The sequence below is a fragment of the Antechinus flavipes genome, chromosome 2 (assembly GCF_016432865.1).
Source record: "Antechinus flavipes isolate AdamAnt ecotype Samford, QLD, Australia chromosome 2, AdamAnt_v2, whole genome shotgun sequence".
NCBI classification, from domain to species: Eukaryota; Metazoa; Chordata; class Mammalia; order Dasyuromorphia; family Dasyuridae; genus Antechinus; species Antechinus flavipes.
Window position 1 is genome coordinate 62828240 of NC_067399.1, and position 18289 is coordinate 62846528.

General features: G+C 40.7%; 1 protein-coding gene across 1 annotated transcript in view; it reads right to left on the minus strand.

The window, feature by feature from the left end:
* Nucleotides 1-838: 838 nt before the first annotated feature.
* Nucleotides 839-18289, minus strand: part of BEAN1 (brain expressed associated with NEDD4 1) — a 101239-nt gene continuing 83788 nt past the window's right edge. Inside the window, exon 5 of the mRNA XM_051975082.1 lies at nucleotides 839-4371. Coding sequence (XP_051831042.1) covers nucleotides 4026-4371 — 346 coding nt within the window. The 3' untranslated portion in view covers nucleotides 839-4025. The remainder of the gene's footprint in view (nucleotides 4372-18289) is intronic.

Genomic DNA, 18289 nt, shown 5'->3' on the forward strand with positions numbered 1-18289 from the left:
GGGGAAGTGATGATGATGACACTGTGACATTAGAGCTTGCTTTTCTGGTGTGTCCATTTCATCCTTCTTATTAGGTCATCTCAAACTCTTTGTGATCCTATTTGGGGTTTTCTTTGGCAAAGATATTGGAGTAGTTTGCCATTTCCTTCTATTTTACAGGTGAGGAAATTGAGGCAAACAGGGTAGAATGACTTGCTCTGAGTCATACAGCTTAGTAAGTATCTGAAGTTGGGTTTGAACTCAGGTCCTCCTGACTCCAGAGGCAACACTCGATTCACATCAATCTGATAGACATAGGATCACAGATCAAGAACTCTAGGGGACCTAAGAAGCCAGCTAGACTAACTCCTTTATTTCCCAGTTGAGGAAATTGAGGCCCCGAGGATGTCAAGTGACTTGAAGAAAGTAGTAAGGGCAAGAGGCAGAATTAGAACCTTGATCTCCTGACTCTTAGAGCTGTAGCTTTTTGCACGATTCCATATTTCACATCACTGACATGCATCCTTTGGGCAGCTAACTTGCCTAAGATGGGCTCCCTCTGATTGATGACTCACTTGGTTCCACTGGTGTCCATTCTCCCATTCCTTGGGGGATCAGAGCCCTGCTACTAAGATTCAGACTAGTTTGGAAGGAGCAGGTATAATTGGGGGAGGGGAGTTTGGCAAGGATAATGTCTTAAAGAACTTGATTCCATTCAGGGCTAGGGGATGGGCAGCCTTAGGGAACAAGATCTGGATGAAGGGGATGAAGGAGGATGGTACAGAGGTTGAAAAACCAGGTGGCTGCTGCTGGAGTCTCTGGCCACTGTTCCTCTGAAGAGCGCAGTATAACACTGATCTGGACGAAATGCGAAACAGTTCTTTATTGTATAATTAAAAACAGCTCTACAGTTAACTCTTGATACACGTCTTTCTGGTGGTAAAAGCCAGAATGACCTGAAAGTTGAGTAAGGACTACTCTTTTTAAAACTGTGTGATCCCCTGAAATCCCTGGACTCAGTATTGCTGGAACAGGGCTAAAGATGGTAACCTATATCAAGGACCAACACATTTGTCATAGTCTCAAAAAAAAAATGATACCAGGTTTCAGTTGAGATTAAAAAAAGAAAATCATTCCAGCAAGTCATTTACAGCATATAACCAGCTGCAAAATCATCCTGTGTGAACAATAAAACACTTGGTACTGCTTACTGATTCTAATTTGAAGAAACTTCAGGTGAAGGCTTGCTGGGTTAAAACATTACTTGCTAAATCGAGGCATTTAAATCAGCTGATGTTTTCACCATTTCCTTTCCTTACAAGTTTCAAAAAAGCAAGAAAAGTCCAGCTGTGCACTCGATTACTAAGTTACATCTACAAGTGCTACATTGTTATGTATTTAGAACGAAGAAAGAATATATTGTTGCTCAATTCAGAGCCCAGTCCAGGAAAGAAAAATGTCCAGCTCGTTTCTGTAGCCAGCTGCAAAAGCTGATGTGTCCTGAAAGTTTTTTGGTTGGTTACCCATGCTTGCTACAGTGTGAAAGGAGGACAGGTTTCTTAGGAGACTCAAGGCCCTGCAGTGCATGTAAAAATCTATACAGTACAACAGAGAGAGAAGATAGATATATTTCTCCCTATAAAACAGTAATACCACAAAGGTAAACAGATAGCTGTTTGTAAACAATCCCTAGAATCCACAGAATGAGTTAGAACATCAAGGCGTAAATAGAGCTAAAGAGAGCCTTTGAAAAGCAGTGAATAGCACTGGAAGAAATTCTCATTTTACATAGAGTAAAATATAAAATCTTCATTTTTTCCTCCCCCCGCCTGGCCCCCAGCTCCTTAAAAAGTGATTGAAGAAAAGTCATAGCCCTTCACTGGAGTTGGAAAATTTAATGGGGTGGGGAGGAGCAAGAAACAGGATGAAAATCCTGGTATTTTAAAAATGGGCCATAGGGACCTGGGAGTAAGGGATTAAGAGCAGGACCATGGAGATCATCTAGCTCAATCCTCCTATTGTACAGATGAAACTGCAAGTTTCCAGGAAGGTCCTGATTTGCCCAAGATTACACAGGTAGTAGATAGAAGAACAGGGATTCAGATTCAAGTCTTCTTACTACAGCTCCCATGCTCTTTGGAAATCGCCACTCTGCCTTTAGAGCAAAAGCCTCAGCTCTGGGGAAAAGCAGGAGGGTTAGGAGCTGGAATTATGACTGGCGGGTTAAATGGAACTTCTGGACTGCTTCACATTGCCTTTTGCAGGACCACTTCTGGAACAATGGCAGCTGGCAGCAGCAGTGGCCCAATATCCAAAGCTCCCCCTAATGGAGGTTCCAGCACAACTCCATTTGGTCTCCACATCTACGTTTTCAGAAAAGTCTGTGGCTCTGACATAACTCGATCAGTCTCTTTCCCCTCCTGAAGCACATCCCCTTTCTTAGCCTCTGTATGGTCTTCTGGTCTGGTTAGCTGGATTCCAGGTGGATGTTCTCATGATGATCAGAGGATCATCTGATGAGACTACAAGATATGACAACGGCTGAAGAATTCTGGGGCTGATCCCACACTGAGTTTCCATCCCTTTTTTCTGAACTGTGTCTTTCTCCTATCCTTCCCAGGAGATTCAAAGCCAAAATTGTCTGGCCTTTTGTCCGTGTATTAAGTAAACATGCTTGGGTTGGGGGTGAGGGAGGATGATTTAAGCACATCGATCTCTGGGAAAGTGTGCAGCCATAGACCCACTGAAATTTAGACTTGTATTTCCAACCCAATCCATCTCTCAGCCAAAAGGATGTTTTCTCTCTGATTGAAGCATTAGTTGGTAAATTTCTCTAGATGATGTATGATTCTAGATTCTAGATGATCTCTAGATTCTAGTTCAACAAGGACATGGGCCATATCTTATCTAAACTTTATTATCTCCTGATTCCCAGCATAGGATCTGCATACAATAGGTATTTAATAGATGTTTGCTTAATTGAACTAAGAGCGAAAACACTGACCAAATATTGAGAAGTGGTTGTACTATCAGATCAAGTCAACTCACTCTCTTGTCAGGACATCATCCATTGGACCAACTAGTCCCAGACCATGGAGAGGCAATCTGATGGAAGCTAATAATGCCAGAAAATGAGGACCAGGAGGTTTAGGTCTGTGAGGGACTGCCTCCCTTTAAATAAGCCCAGGTCCTGCCAAAATTGGGACTCCCACATTCTTCTTGACCCCCATATTCCCCCACAGGCATGCTCACAAAGTGGGCCTTCTGGGAATAACCCGACAGCATGGCTTACTTGGATTTTTCTGATTTAGGCCAGCCAACCTTAGGGTTGTGTTAGTGGTCTGAGAAGGATAAGTTCCAATTCAGGTTCTAGGAATTGGTTTGGAGGGCTTAAGAGTACCTACTATTGGTCTTCTTACTGGGTTGAGTCCCATGGATGGTGGATGCCAATCTGTTGCCTACTCAAACTCATTTTAAACTCATTTCATTCATTTTATACATTCAAACTCATTTGATAGGGGAGAATTCTTTTTCCATTGAGAGCAAGAGCTGTTTTAATAACACTTGCCTATTTCCCCTGACTTCTGGCCCATGCTAGCCCTCTCAGACTGACTATCTTGTGTCTCTCTGGAGAAAGGACAGGGATGGGGGCAAAAAGTGCAGGGAGGACGGAGGACTCCAGAGATGGCCCAGTGGCTGCCGGAGCCGAGGCTGTAGCAGTTTAGGGAAGAATTCCCAATTCAGAAATCAGACTTTGCCTACTTGGGTTCCACCAACTTTGAGAACCTGCTGGGAAAGTGTGGGGAGTGGAAGGGGCTGGAAGGAAAGAAAGCTAATGCCCCTGCATGTCCCAGATTCTGAAAGGGACAGCAAACAGAAAAGGAGTTTGTACCTTGGGCTGGTGGTGAGAGGTTCATTCTATTATTGAATGACATCTGCCCCCAACCTCGTGGGTATTGTGTTGCTGTTTTTCTCTGCATGTGTATACATGTGTTTGCAGTTAGTCAGGCCCCCTATGGAGTGGGGCTGGTGAAGGCTTCCCCTGGTTACACAGTCCTATCGAGAAGGGTCTGGTACTCAGTCGGGGAGCTTTTCAGGCTCTGAAGGGGAAGTAGCACATTTGGGTCATGCACTACAGTTTCATAGGGTGGTGCAGTTTCTAGGGCAATAGTGGAGATGGCCGCCTGTCGCTGGGGAAATCTGATGGAACAGCCAGGATCCCCCTCGGCCACAGGCAAAGAGGCCCCTTCTTCTTCCTCATCCCTCATCTCTGCGGCACTGATCTGGATGGAGACATCCCTGTCTTGGCAAGGGTCATTCAGGGAGTATGGTGGGGGATCTTCAGTGGGGATGTAGATTTGAGCTGACCCTGGTCCCACACATTCTTCATAGCTGAAAAAGAGAAGAGAGAGAGAGAGAGAGAGAGAGAGAGAGAGAGAGAGAGAGAGAGAGAAATTTAAGACCCAAGTCTTAGATAAGAGTCCTTCTATCTCTCAAAATATTGTTTTCTATGTTTTTACATTTAAAGCTCCAAAGTATATCCCAATTCTGACATATTATATGTTGATATTCTATGCCCATAAGTCTCTTCTAATTGATGTCTATGTTAATACCATAATAATTATATAGCATAATAATGCTATATAAATGTACCCACTATGTGCAAGACATTGTGCTAAGTGCTTTACAAATATTATTCATTTGATCCTCATACAACATTGGAGGGTAGGTGCTATTATTAATTCCATATTATAGATGAGGAAGGGCAGCTAGGTGGTACTGTGAATAGAGCACCGGGCCTATAGTCAGTAGTACCTGAGTTCAAATATAGCTTCAGATATTAACTGTAGGATCTTGGACAAGTCATTTCACCCTGTGTCCTCATCTATAAAATGAGTTGGAGAAAGAAATGACAAACCATTCTAGTATTTCTTCAAAGACCAATTATGGTCCAAATTGGACCATAAAGTCATTCAGACATGATTGAAATAACTGAACAACAAATGAGGAAACTGAAGTGAATAGGGTGAAGTGATTTTCCCAGGTACACTAGTAAATGTCTGAGGCTGCATTTGAACTCAGGTATTGCTGACTTCAGGCCTGGTGATCTATCCATTGGACCATCTTGCATCACTAACATTCTGTGTCCCAAGATTCCTTTCAGGCTTGCTGTTCTATGGTCAAGCATTCTATGGAACGCTTCTATAATTCTAGAGTAGCTTTTCAGTTTTGATACTGTTTGCACATCCTATGATCATAGTCCTGTTCTTGACCAGTTTAAGATACAAGAGGGGATGAAAGTGACTCTTCTCCAAAGAAGTCTGAGGAAGGAAACAACACAATCACACACACACACACACAGGAATAAAAGATAGAGTTAATGAATAACAGGGTAGAATACATGTTGCAAGTGCCTTTGGAATTAAAAAGAGAAGAAGAAGAATAACTTGGAAGGAATCAGGGAAGGCATGGAGGGAGAAGAAGAGGAGGAAAGAGGAAGAAGAGGAGGATGAAGAAGACGATGATAATGACAAAACTGACCTTGAAAGAGGACAAAAGAACTAGTTAAGGGAATTTCAGGTCAGGGTAGTACAACATAAAGTTGCAATAAATAAGGCACAGGATCCATAGACTCAGACAATTAGAAACAGAAGGGGTCTTTGACCAGAAAATACTATTGCTGGAATGTTGGTGAAGAGGCTCTTTGATGATGGAATATTGGAACTGGATGAGAATCCTTTAGATGGAATGTTTGAGCTGGATGGGACCTAGAGCATAGCATGATAATAACACTGTCTATTCTAGCTCTAGGGGAGTATGGAATACGGGCTCTTGACATGGGATTTTTAGACGATGATTGGAGAAGAAGAATAGACTTAGGAATCCTACAGAGTCTCAGTTTACCTTTTTAATCTTATTACATTTTACTCCCCTTCACAGACTCTATGGTTCTATCAAACTGGCTTTCTTTCTGTTCCTCATAGAAGATGCTCTATTTTCTATCTCTGGATGTTTGAACTGGCTGTTGCCATTCAACATGAATGAGTTGAACAATTTTCTCAATTCCATAGACCTTCTCCTTTAAGGCCCTCCTTCAAATCAGACCCGAGTATGAATCCCACCTCAGACATCTACTAGCTGTGTGACTTTGGCAAGTTGCTTTGCCTCTGTCTCAATTTCTCATGTGTAAAATGGGGACGATAGTAGCACCTACCTCCTAGAGTTGTTATTAGGATCAAATGAGATAATATTCACAAAGCACTTTGCAAACTTAAAAGTGCTATATGAATGCTATTATTATTATTATTATTATTATATGAAGTCTCTTCTGATCTCTCTAGCTGCAAATGCCTTCCCTCCCAAATTGCTTTGTATCAATATTATATGAAAATATATGCATATATAAATATGCATATATCTCTTGTTAGAATATAGGCTCCCCAAGGACAGGATCTATTTAGTTTTTGTTTTTGTATCCCTAGCACCTAGCATATGAATGGTAAATCACAGAAACTTAATAAGTGTTTGTTGCTTGACTAATTGAAGTGATCTGCTCAGGGTCTTATAGCTTGGTTGTGGTTCAACTGGGACTAAAACCTTGTGCTTTAGAAAAATCTTCTGTAGAGGTTCTTCTGATGGGGGTTGGAAAGTGCATCTTGAGTAACTTTTTGGTAGCTGCTTTCCTCTCCAGGACTGTAAGCATGCCTCCCTCTCTATCCTTACATGATTATTTATTTCTTTTTGAAGTAATTAGGGTTAAGTGACTTACTCAGGATCACACAGCTAAAAAAGTTACATTTGAATTCAGGGCCTCGACTCCAGGGCCTTTATTCTTTTCTGATATTTCCCAGATGCCCCTGTCACCCTTCGCATTTTGCTCTTATTGTTCTAGCCACCTCCATCTGTCAGACTGCTTCATCTTGCTCAGTTGAAACCTATCCATGATCCCACCTTCACCAGGATGCCTTTCTTGTAGATTAAAAGGGGAAAAGACAATTTCTTCTTTGCTTTCCTGTAACAGAGCTCTTGTCAGGTAACAGCCTTTAAATATTGATTACTTGGCAGATCAGGTCATGTTACTCAAACTGAAACCCTTCTTCATGACTCTCTGTTGTCAACCACATTGAGTTCAAACTCTTTTTCCTTAGCACTGGGTCTCCTCTAGTCAACTGCTACCCTCTGTAGTCATTTGGTGGTTATTGTTCAGCTGAGTCCTACTCTTTGTGACTACATTTGGGATTTTCTTGGCAAAGATATTGGAGTGGCTTGCCATTTCCTTCTCTAGCTCATTTTATAGATGAGGAAACTGAAGCAAACAGGATCTTTTTCTTTCTTTCTTTTTTTCTGAGGCATTTGGGGTTAAGTGATTTGCCCAGGGTCACATGACTAAGAAGTGTTAAATGTCTGAGGCCATATTTGAACTCAGGTCCTCCTGACTTCAGGGCTGGTTCCTGACTTCAGGGCTGGCCAAACAGGATTTTCTTGACAAAAATATCAGAGAGGTTTGTCTCCTTCTCTAATTCATATTACAAATAAGGAAACTGAGGCAAACAGGACTAAATGACTTGGCCTAGTATAATATTCCCAAATGTCTGAAGTTACATTTCAATTCAGGTCCTTCTGACTCTAGGCCCAGTATTCTCTCCCAATTGCCCTGCAGAGAATTAATATTGATAAAATCAAAGATAGCCAATCATTGTGTAAATAAGGAGCAGACATTTATTAGGCACCTACTAGATGCTGACACTAATGCTAGGTGCCTGGGATATAAAGTATGGTTATTTAACTTGCATTAACATACATTGGAGTTTCACAAAAACTTCAAAGTAGGCAGGGTGCCCATTTTATACTGGGGAAACTGATCATTCAGAGAAGTCATGTGCTTTGATAAAGGTCAGTAAGATGAAGGATTAGACTCAAAGAATTTCAATGGTCCTCTTCAGATCCAAACGCATATCACAAGGCTGGGAATCAGGCTCTTTCCTTTCCATCCTACCACATTTTCTGGATTTGCAATTGGTGGGGGGGGGGTGGAGTGAGGTGGGGGGTGGAGTGGTGAGGGGAATGGTGGGAGGGGGTGGGGGTGGTGGCTGGGTTCAAATGACTAGTCTGTTACTCATTAGCTGTGTGACTTTGGGAAATCACTTTCTTCAATTTTGTTTCTTATCTGTCAAAAGAAGGGATTGGACTAGTTTCAAAGCCTCTTCTACTCTAGATTTTAGGATGTAGGGATCGTTCAATTATATTGACAGTTCTCTTTTGGAAGCTAAGTGTTTTGAAAGTGGTCGTAAGGACAGGCTTAACATCTCCATATGAGATTGTTCCCTTTGCATCAGGAACAAAAGATGACTATAGGAATAGTGAGTGAGGGTACTAGGAAAAATAAATCCAGATCTAGTTTTATCATTTTCACTGAATATAAGTTGAGTTTGTTGCCATGGAAACCTAAGAGAATTTAATTAAATAGCTGTCATTCATGAAGAATGACCTTGGGTGGTTCTTGAGAGGGGATGCTGAAAGTTGGGAGATCTTCTGACCTTCAGGATCAAGATGCAAACCTGAAATAAACAATATGTATCTTTGATGGAAATGTTATTTTTGGCTTCATAAATCATTCAAGAACCAGATTTGCAGAGAGATTCAGAAAAAAGAACAGGGATAAGAAGAAGTGGCATTGGGTCCTGAATCTGACACTATGATTAGTGGGTTTAACTCTGAGCAAAACCCCCAGCATCTTTGGACCTTGATTTCTTCCTCAGTAACATGAGGAGATTTGACAAAATGAACTCTTAAGGTTCCTTTAGAAATTATTTGGTCTGTATTCTGTACTTATCTGTGTACTAGTTTTTCCCTAATAGAATGTAAGCAATGATTGGTTCTTATTTTATTTCTGTATCTCTAATGCCTAGTATAGTTCCCAGCATATAGCAAGTGTTTAATAGCTAGCCTTTACAGAACATTTTAAGATTTGTAAAGTGCACTGATTAGAGGAATGCAAATTAAAACAACTTTGAGGTACCACCTCACACCTATCAGACTGGCTAAGATGACAGGAAAAAATAATGTTAAATATTGGAAGGGATGTGGGAAAACTGAGACACTAATGCATTGTTGGTGGAGTTGTGAACTGATCCAGCCATTCTGGAGAGCAGTTTGGAACTATGCCCAAATAGTTATAATACTATATATATATATATATATATATATATATATATATATATATATATATATATCCCAAAGAGATCATTAGAGAAGGAAAAGGACCCACATGTGCAAAAATATTTGTAGTGGCTCTTTTTGTGGTGTCAAAGAATTGGGAAATGAGTAGCTATCCATCAACTGGGAAATGGCTGAATAAGTTATGTTTATGAATGTAACGGAATACTATTGTTCTATAAGAAGTGATGAGCAGGCTGATTTCAGAAAAGCCTATAAAGAATAACATGAACTGATGCTAAATGAAGCGAGCAGAACCAGAAAACACTGTACACAGTAATAGCAAGATTGTGTGATGATCAATTATGTAGACTGAGCTCTTCTTAGCAATTTGGTGATCTAAGGCAATTCCAATAAAAAATCCCCCCCCAATAAACTTTGAATGGAAAATGCCATCCACATCCAGAAAGAGCTCTATGGAGACTGAATGTGGATCAAAGCATACTATTTTCACTTTTTTTTGGTCTCTCTCTTTCTTTTTTCTTTCTCGTGTTTTTTCTTCTTTGTTTTGATTTTTCTTTCCCAATATACCTCATATGGAATTATGTTAAAAATGAATGTATATATATAACCTATATCAGTTGCTTGCTAGTGTGGAAAAGGGAGTGGTAAGGGACTAGGGAGAAAAAAAATTTGGAAATTACAAAATGAAATCTTACAAAAATGAAAATCATCTTTACATATGATTCTAAAATAATAAAAAAAAAAAAAAATTTTGTAAAGTGCTTAATGTGCATTCTCTCATTTGAACAACCCTGGAAGATGCAATCATTATTCCCATTTCACAGATGAATAAACTGAGGTAGATGGAAATGAAATGACCTGCCCACAGGGTCACACAGGCAGTAAGAGTCTGGGGCAGGATTAAAACTCCAATTTTCCTGACTCCAAGTCCAGAACTCTAACTACTGTACTGCCTGACTGTCAAATACATGCTTGTTGAATTGAGTTGAAGTCAGGTTTCCATACACGCCATCTGTATCTATCACATTTGTGCCCCAAAGGAGCCTGGGGAGCCAACAGTGCTTCAAAGATTCTGCCAATTAAACCCAAGGAGAATTTGGCATCCTCAGCAAGAACGAGGTTCAGGGGCTTGTGTAACATGATGGCTTAGTTAGGACCATCTGTTCTAAGTGTGATGCCTGTAAACCTTACCAGTTCTCACTGTACCTCTCAGCCACCAGTATTGGCATTACACCCATCAATTATCACCATCTTTCATTCAAAAGCCATTTAAGTGTTTACTATGTACAGTGGTTTGGTAAACAGAGAGCCCAGCTTGGAGTCAGGAAGGCCTGTGTTCAAATGTAGCCTCAGACACTTATTAGCTGCCCAAGGTCAGCTACTTAACCCTGTTCGTCTCAGTTTCTTTATCTGTAAAATGAGCTGGAGAAAGAAATCACAAATCACTCCAGGATCTTTGCCATTCCCTACCCCCTCAACTGGGGTCATGGAGAAAGAGTCAGACATGACTGAAAATGACTGACATATAGTTTCCTGAGGATATCCCAGGACAACCAGGACTCTACTTACATCCTCATGGAATTCACAATTGAATTAACAACCTCTATTTCTGTGATACTTTAAGGTTATAGAGTAATTTCTTCTCAACAAACTTCTGAGGTCATTAGTGTTTCAAGGCTACATCTCCATTTTGCTGGTGGAAAAGCTGAGTTTCAAAGAGAGGAAAGGATTATTTCTCAAGGCCTCAGTTAGCCTATCTGCAAAAATGAAGGATTGGACTAGATGATTTCTTTAAGTTTCCGTCCAGCTGTGACCTCATGACTTATATACAAATTGTAAGCAGCAAAGATCTGATTCCTCAGTCCTGTTTTCTTGCTGCTTCATCTCAGGACACATTCATATTCACACATTGTCACATGAAATAAAATTTGTAAAGTGCTTAGCGCATACATACTTGGCACTTATTAAATGCTTCTTCCCTCCCCTCTCCCAATAACTCTATTGTCAAAGTTACAATTAAATGCTTTATAGACGTCCATGCAAAGAGCTATGTGATGTTCAATGGAGGAAAGGTCATTTCCAAGGCAGGGAGCAGGAAAGCTTTTTTAGGAGTGAGCAGCTAAGTGGCACAATGGATACAGGGTGAGTCTTGAGTCAGGAAGGCTCCTTTTCTTGAGTTCAAATCCAGCCTCAGACACTTATTAGCTGTATGATCATGGGTGAGTCACTTAACCCTATTTGCCTCAGTTTCCTCATCTGTAAAGTGAACTGAAGAACCATGGTAAACCACTCTAGTATCTTTGTCAAATGGGGTCATGAAGAAAGAAAAACAACTGAACCACAACAGCAAAATGGGGATAATAATACTTTCACTATTAATGCATGTAATGAAGCTCTATTATATAATATTATTACCATCCTCCCTCGTTTATTCCAAGATTAATGAAAACAAAGATATCATTAATGTTGACAGTTAGAAAACTTGGTTTGTTCATTTTTTTCTTCCAGAAAAACTTTTATCTCTGTTGATGGCTTAACTAATTTCTTTTCTTTCCTTTACTAAAGATCTACTATGTGTGAAGGAGTGGATCAGTCTTTGCAAATACAAAGATAAAAAATGGCAATCCTTGATCTTAGGAGGTGATATTCGACTAGAGTGGAAAACATTGGGTACTGTATTTGAAGTCAGGAAGACTATCTCAGATATGCTTTGTGATCTTGCACAAGTCACTTACCTGTTAGCTTCAATTTCCTTATCTATAAAATGGGAATAGCAATAGCTAAAAATATTTGCTTAGTTGTTGTGAGGATCAAATGAGATCAACATATGGAAAGGGCTTTGTGACATTATTAGTGACTAGAGCCTCTCCTCTGATTTTTTTTTGTATTTCTATATATATTTTGTATATATTTATAAGGATACATGTTTCTCCCTTAGTAGAATTTGTAAGTTCCCTGAGGATAGGGACTGGACTTGCGATTTCATTGGTTCTAGGTCAGGAATTCCTAAAAATGTAGCCTGGAGATTGATGGGAGTCTCCATCAACTTTTCAGAGGGTCCTTAAGGTCAAATATATTTAAAAAATAACACTAAGATTTAATTTCTAATATAGTAAATGCCAATTCACATAACCCATATAATAAGAACTCTTTAGGATTCTAAATTTTTAAGAGCATAAAGGGGTCCTGAGTTTTTGAGAACTTCTGGTTTAGGGAACTAATGAGACAGTTAGATGATGCTAGGTTAAAGAGTAGGCTTACACTCAGGAAGTCCTGAGTTCAAATTTTATCTCAGACTTTTATTAGCTAGCTGTATGATCTTGGACAGGTCAGTTAACCATTAATCAATTTCAATTTCCTCATACATCAAATGAGGGAATTGGACTTCATGGCCTCTCTAAAGCTCCTTCTAGCTGTAAATCTGTAATTTAGATTTAAAATAGATTGGGGGAAGCTAGGTGACACAATGGATAGAATAATGGGCCTGGAATCAGTAACCTGAGTTCAGATTTAGCCTCAGATACTTACTAGCCATGTCATCCTGGGCAGCTAAGTGGAATAGTGGATAAGAATGTGTCAGAGACTAACTAGTTGTATGACCCTGGCCAAATTTCCTCTCCCTATTATGTATTTCCTTATCTGTAAAATGAGCCAGAGAAGGAAATGGCAGTGAAGAGTGGACAACAAGTATGACCTCTTAGGTGGGGAAACTTCTTTTTCAATACCTTCTCTACAACTTGTTTAGTCTTAATTGCCTAGAATAGTAGTGTCAAATTCCAGTAGAAAAGATGTAGATTGATTTAGAAAGCCACAAATTCACATCATCTATGTTGCACTGTATGTTTATTTCTTTTGTTAAATATTTCCCAATTATATTTCAATCTGGTTCTGGTTCAGGCTACTGGATCTCTGAATTGATGGCTCTGGCTTTGTCCATTTAGAGCTTTAGAGACTTGCTTAGGATAACAGAGCTGTCACTTGAACCCGGGTTTTCCTGGCTTCCAGGCAGGCTCTCTATCACACTATGCTATTTTTTGTCTTTGTATACAGTGCCCGATGTCTACTGGGGAATTAAAAATGCTTTTTTATCAACTGATAACAAATGCTTTTTGATCAACTGATTGGACACAGACATGAACAGTCATAAGCTACTCAGTGGTCTAGAAAGGGAGAACTTTGTGTTCAGGAGAATTAATTCACCGTACAAATGAAGGTCAATTTTAAAAACAAACAGTTCCCTTTGAGCAGGTTGGTGAATAACAAGAAGCAGCCTCAAGGAAGGGAGGGAAGGAATTTAAAAGTGTGGATCCCAGCTGCTTCTGGTGAATTAAAAAGAGCTTTCCTCTCCACAAACTAAAGGTGAATTGGAAACCTATTTCCTAAGAGATTGAGATGGAGAGAAGTTATTGGAGCACTTAGCATCTCTGTGGCCCTTGGTAAGGCTTTCCCCAGCAGTTTGGTGGTGATTAATCTACGCAGCCAGCTCGAGACCGAAGAGGTGGCCCGAATTATCACTGCTATTTTCCCAGGGAAGGAAGGGAGCCACAGAGGTTAAGTGGTTGGCCTCAGAGCTATAAGAGCTCCAGTCCCAGAGTTATGAGCTGCAGCTGAAAAAGGCGAATTTTTTTCTCTTCTTTGAGTATACTGTCTTGCTTGTAGTAGGTGCTTAATAAGTACTGGTTTTCTTCCCTCCCTCCTCCTCCTTTTTTTCCTCCCTCTATCTTATTATTTCTTTTTACTTTTTCCCTCACTTTTCCCTTCTTCCTTCCATCCCTCCCATCTTTCTTTCTTTCTTTTTTTTTTTGCTCTCTCCCTCTTCCTTTCCTTTCCTTTCCTTTCCTCCTTCCCTCTTCCCTCCCACTTCCCTGACATTTCCCCTCCCTCCCTTCCCTTTCCTCTTTCATTTCCTTCTTCCCTCCTTTGCTTCCCTCCTTCCCTTCTTTTCCTCTCTCTTTTCTTCTTTAATAAATATTTGTTACACTGAATGAAGGGCCAAGATCACCTGCTAGATCTTAAGAGGTGCTTTCTTAGTGTCATGTCATGCCATATAAGCAACATGAAATGGGGAAAACAATTCCCAGAAGGGAGTAGGGCAGTATGGATTCTCTTGTTAACTGTCACTAACTAAGGTATGAACTGGCTGTGAATCACCTTCCCTTCCTCCTTAATTTCTTTCTCTGTAAAACATGACATTGAATTAGTTTCCCTAATCCCTTCTGGGGCAGCTGGGTGGCACCATGGGACACAGAGTGCTGAGCCTGGATTCAGGAAGGCTCTTCTCCCTGAGTTCAAATCCAGCCTCAGACACTTACTAGTTGTGTGACCCCGAGCAAGTCACTTAACCCAGTTTGCCTGAGTTTCCTCATCTGTAAATGAGTTGGAAAAGGAAAGGACAAACTATTCTGGTACTTTGCCAAGAAAACAGGGTCATAGAGAGTTAGACTTGCCTGAACAGCAAAGTTCTTTCTGGCTCTAAGAGTCTATATTCCAAGATCCCTTCCTGCATTAAAATTCTATATCCTGCTGATTGTGCTGGGGCACGTCTACAATATCTGCTACTGGAAAGGCTGAGGCTAATGGATTGCTTGAGCACTGGAGTTCTGAGTTATTGTAGGCTGGGCCAATTGGGCATCTTTTCTATGTTCAGTACCATAATGTATTGATCACTGGAATCACTGGAAATGGGGACACCAGGCTGCCTGAAAAGTGAAACCAATGCAAGTTGGGAATAGTCTTTGTGCTAATCAATAATGGGTTTGGGCTGGTGAATAACTGTTGCTCTTCTAGTCAGCGGTTAACCAAGTCTCAAAAATTCCCTCAAAAGTCAACCATTCTAGGTTCAATGTTCTAATACTGCATGTTCTCAGGTTTCTGGTTAAAGCTGGAGCTTTAACATTTTATGGTAACAAGAAAGGAAAGAGAGGAGATTTATTACTATGTGATATTGTTTTTGTTATTGAATGAGAGGGAGAGGAGAAGGCAAATGTATGAATTATGAGAAGGATAGAGAGAGAACCTCCTGACAATGTCCTCAAGTGTGCTTGATGTTAAGAGGTCTCTTGTTAGACCCATAGGTTACCCCCTTGCCTGAGGTTTACCAGTGTCTCAGAGCAAAGGAAACTCCAAAGGAATGGGGCAAGAACATATTTTGTCTAACTAAGCCCACTGGAGGCTGTGAAGGGCAGAGATACATCAGCTTGTCTCTTTTCTCTTCAGGGCTGTCATTTTGCAGAATATCTCACATGAAATCAATGTGACAGGCAGTGCAGAGGCTGGCGGATTCATGAGGGAATCAACAGCCCCTGGGAAAGGGTGTTGGTGACCTCTTCAGGGCTGTCAGGATGGATTGAGCAAATAACTATTTGGGATGGGACAATCCTGGAGGCCCTCAGGACCCTGACCAAATCATGGGAATTTGACGCCCAATTTCTCCTAAACTGGTATGGAAAACCATTTCAAAGGACATTCAAACTCTTTTGTGCAAGCAGCTGCTTTTAAGGAAATGTATCTGAGAGGGTTCTGATCCAGCCATTGGCCCCGTGTGAACGCTGACAAGTGACTTCCCCATTTTGAGCTTTCCAGCTCTAACATGTTATGTGTCTACTTTCAAATTTCCCGAACATTGAACTCATAGAACACTGAGGCAAGGCAGAAGATAGGCAAGAGGAATAACAAGTGAAGAGAACCTCACTTATCTGGCTCTCCACCAGTTATCTTCCAATATCCTAGGATTCAAATGTTCATCCAGGGCCACCTTTTCCTTTTACATATGAGAATATTGAGGTCCAGTTAAGGAAAGCAACTTATTCTAGATTGATTTAAGTTAACAAATGGTAGAGTCTGGAATTTGAACTCAAATCTCTCTACCTGGTCTCTTCCCACAGTACGATATTCTTAGAGCCTTATGAAAAATTGAACCCTGAATCTTAGGCCTTGTTCATCCAATTTGGCATGGAGAATAGTCTGGGAAAATGCCTGGAGTTGGGAAATGGAGTTATCTTATGCGTGGAATGGCAAGGAGGCCAGTGCCATGGAGAATGTAGAATGGAATATGGTGCAAGATGACTGGAAAGGTGGGGAGAGGCGGGTTAGGAAGAATTTAAAAGTCAAATGTAAGATTTTCTGTACGGGGTCCTCAAACTACGCCCGTGGGCCAGATGCAGCAGCCCCTCATCCAGGGCTATGAAGTTTCTTTATTTGAAGGCCCACTAAACAAAGTTTTTGTTTTTACTATAGTCCGGCCCTCCAACAGCCTGAGGGACAGTGAACTGGCCTCCTATTTAAAAAGTTTGAGGACCCCTGGAATTTTAGAGGGATAATAGGAAGTTATGAGAGTTTACTGAAAGGAAGGGATAACTGTGCTGACATGTTAAGACCCCCAAAGGACCAAAACCAGAATCAGGTTTCTGGCTTCCAAATTCAGGGCTTTTTCTAGTATAGGATGCTGCTTCTCTAAGGCCCAATATTCTATTCTGAGCCAGTCTATCTCCATAGGTTTAGAAATCTACCACATTCTATTCCTACTTTCTCTGCTTCCTTCCTCTCTGTCTCTGTCTCTGTCTTTCTCTCTCTCTGTCTCTCTGTGTCTCTGTCTTCTTGTCTATCTCTTTCTATCTCTCGGTTTCTCTGTCTTTGTCTGTTTCTCTCTGTCTATATCTCTCTGTCTCTCTCTGTCTATATCTCTCTGTTTCTCTCTTTGTCTCTCTCTCTCTTTCTCTCTCTGTCTCTGTCTCTGTTTCTCTCCTCCCCTCCTCTCTCCCTCTCTCTCTCTGTCTGTCTTTATCCCCTGTACCTACAATTCAGCTTTGGGCCATTGGAGTGTGTTTTTTAGGGTTCATTCATGAAGGAAATAGAATATACAAAATGAGAAATGATATACCAGGGAAAGGTCATTAGACGTGCAGATAAAAGCAATCTACTCCAGTTCCAGACTTAGTGGCACCTAAGCTTTCTAATCTAATCCTTAAATTAAATTCCCCAGGCTTAGCATGGCCTGTGTTCCTTGCTAGGCCAGAAACCCAAGCAGAACACAGACTTCCTCATGGCTCCATATGAGAATGGCGCCTGTCTCCCTCAGCCCCCCTCCAACACTCCAGCACTGATTTGAGCATTCACCCATCTGTGCTCAATGGACCAAGCTTATTGGCTCATCTTTCCAATCAGACAGTTAGGAAACCACCAGATGGCACGAGGGGCTGTGGGTGTTTACACTTAGGTTTCCATGGCTTCACGTTTCTGACTGATTATTCCCTCAATCAAGAGAGAAGAAAATGACATGTAACCAACATAGGCTGTCGTTCCATCATCTCAGAAAAATCAGAATCATTTCACCCGACATTCGATTCAGCCCTGGAGTTTGAAAAACACATGCCTGTTCCTTGAGGCTGTGTAATAGAGGAATAGAAAGAGGAAGAATTTGGAACTCTAGGACCTGGATTTGAATATCAGCCTTGCCACTAGCTGGGTGAACATGGACAAATCACCAAATGGGTCTGAATTTCAGTGTCCTGGTCTTTGAAACTGCTGTTGTGAAGAAGATCCTTTGCAACTTGAAAAAACTATGGAAATGTGGAATGGTTTAAGGTGATTACACAGGCTGAGAGCCATATTACCCTCGTAGCTAAAGTAACACTCCTGCTACACAAACTTCCCTCTCCCTAGACCTGGGGAATGGCCTGGGACTCAGCTTAGTGGAGAATGTTTTCCACCAGCTACTAGAGCTTATATTGGTTTATGGAATAATAATAATAATAATAAACAATTTTTGTTATTACAACTAATATTTATGTAGTGAAAGAAGAAATAGATTTCCTTCCCTTGTCCCCTTCTTGGTTACTTGGGTTCTAAGAAATGGGTCTGACTAGTTCCAATGATCTTGTGATAAAGAGAGCCATCTACATACAGAGAGAGGACTGTGGGAACTGAGTGTGGATCACAACATGTCATTTTTACTCTTTTTGTTGTTTGCTTGCATTTTATTTTCTTTCTCATTTTTTTCCTTTTTGATTTGATTTTTCTTGTGCAGCAAGATAATTGTATAAACCTATATGCATATATTGAATTTAACATATTTTTACCATGTTTAACATATATTGGATTACTTGCTATCTAGGGGAGAGGATAGGGAGAA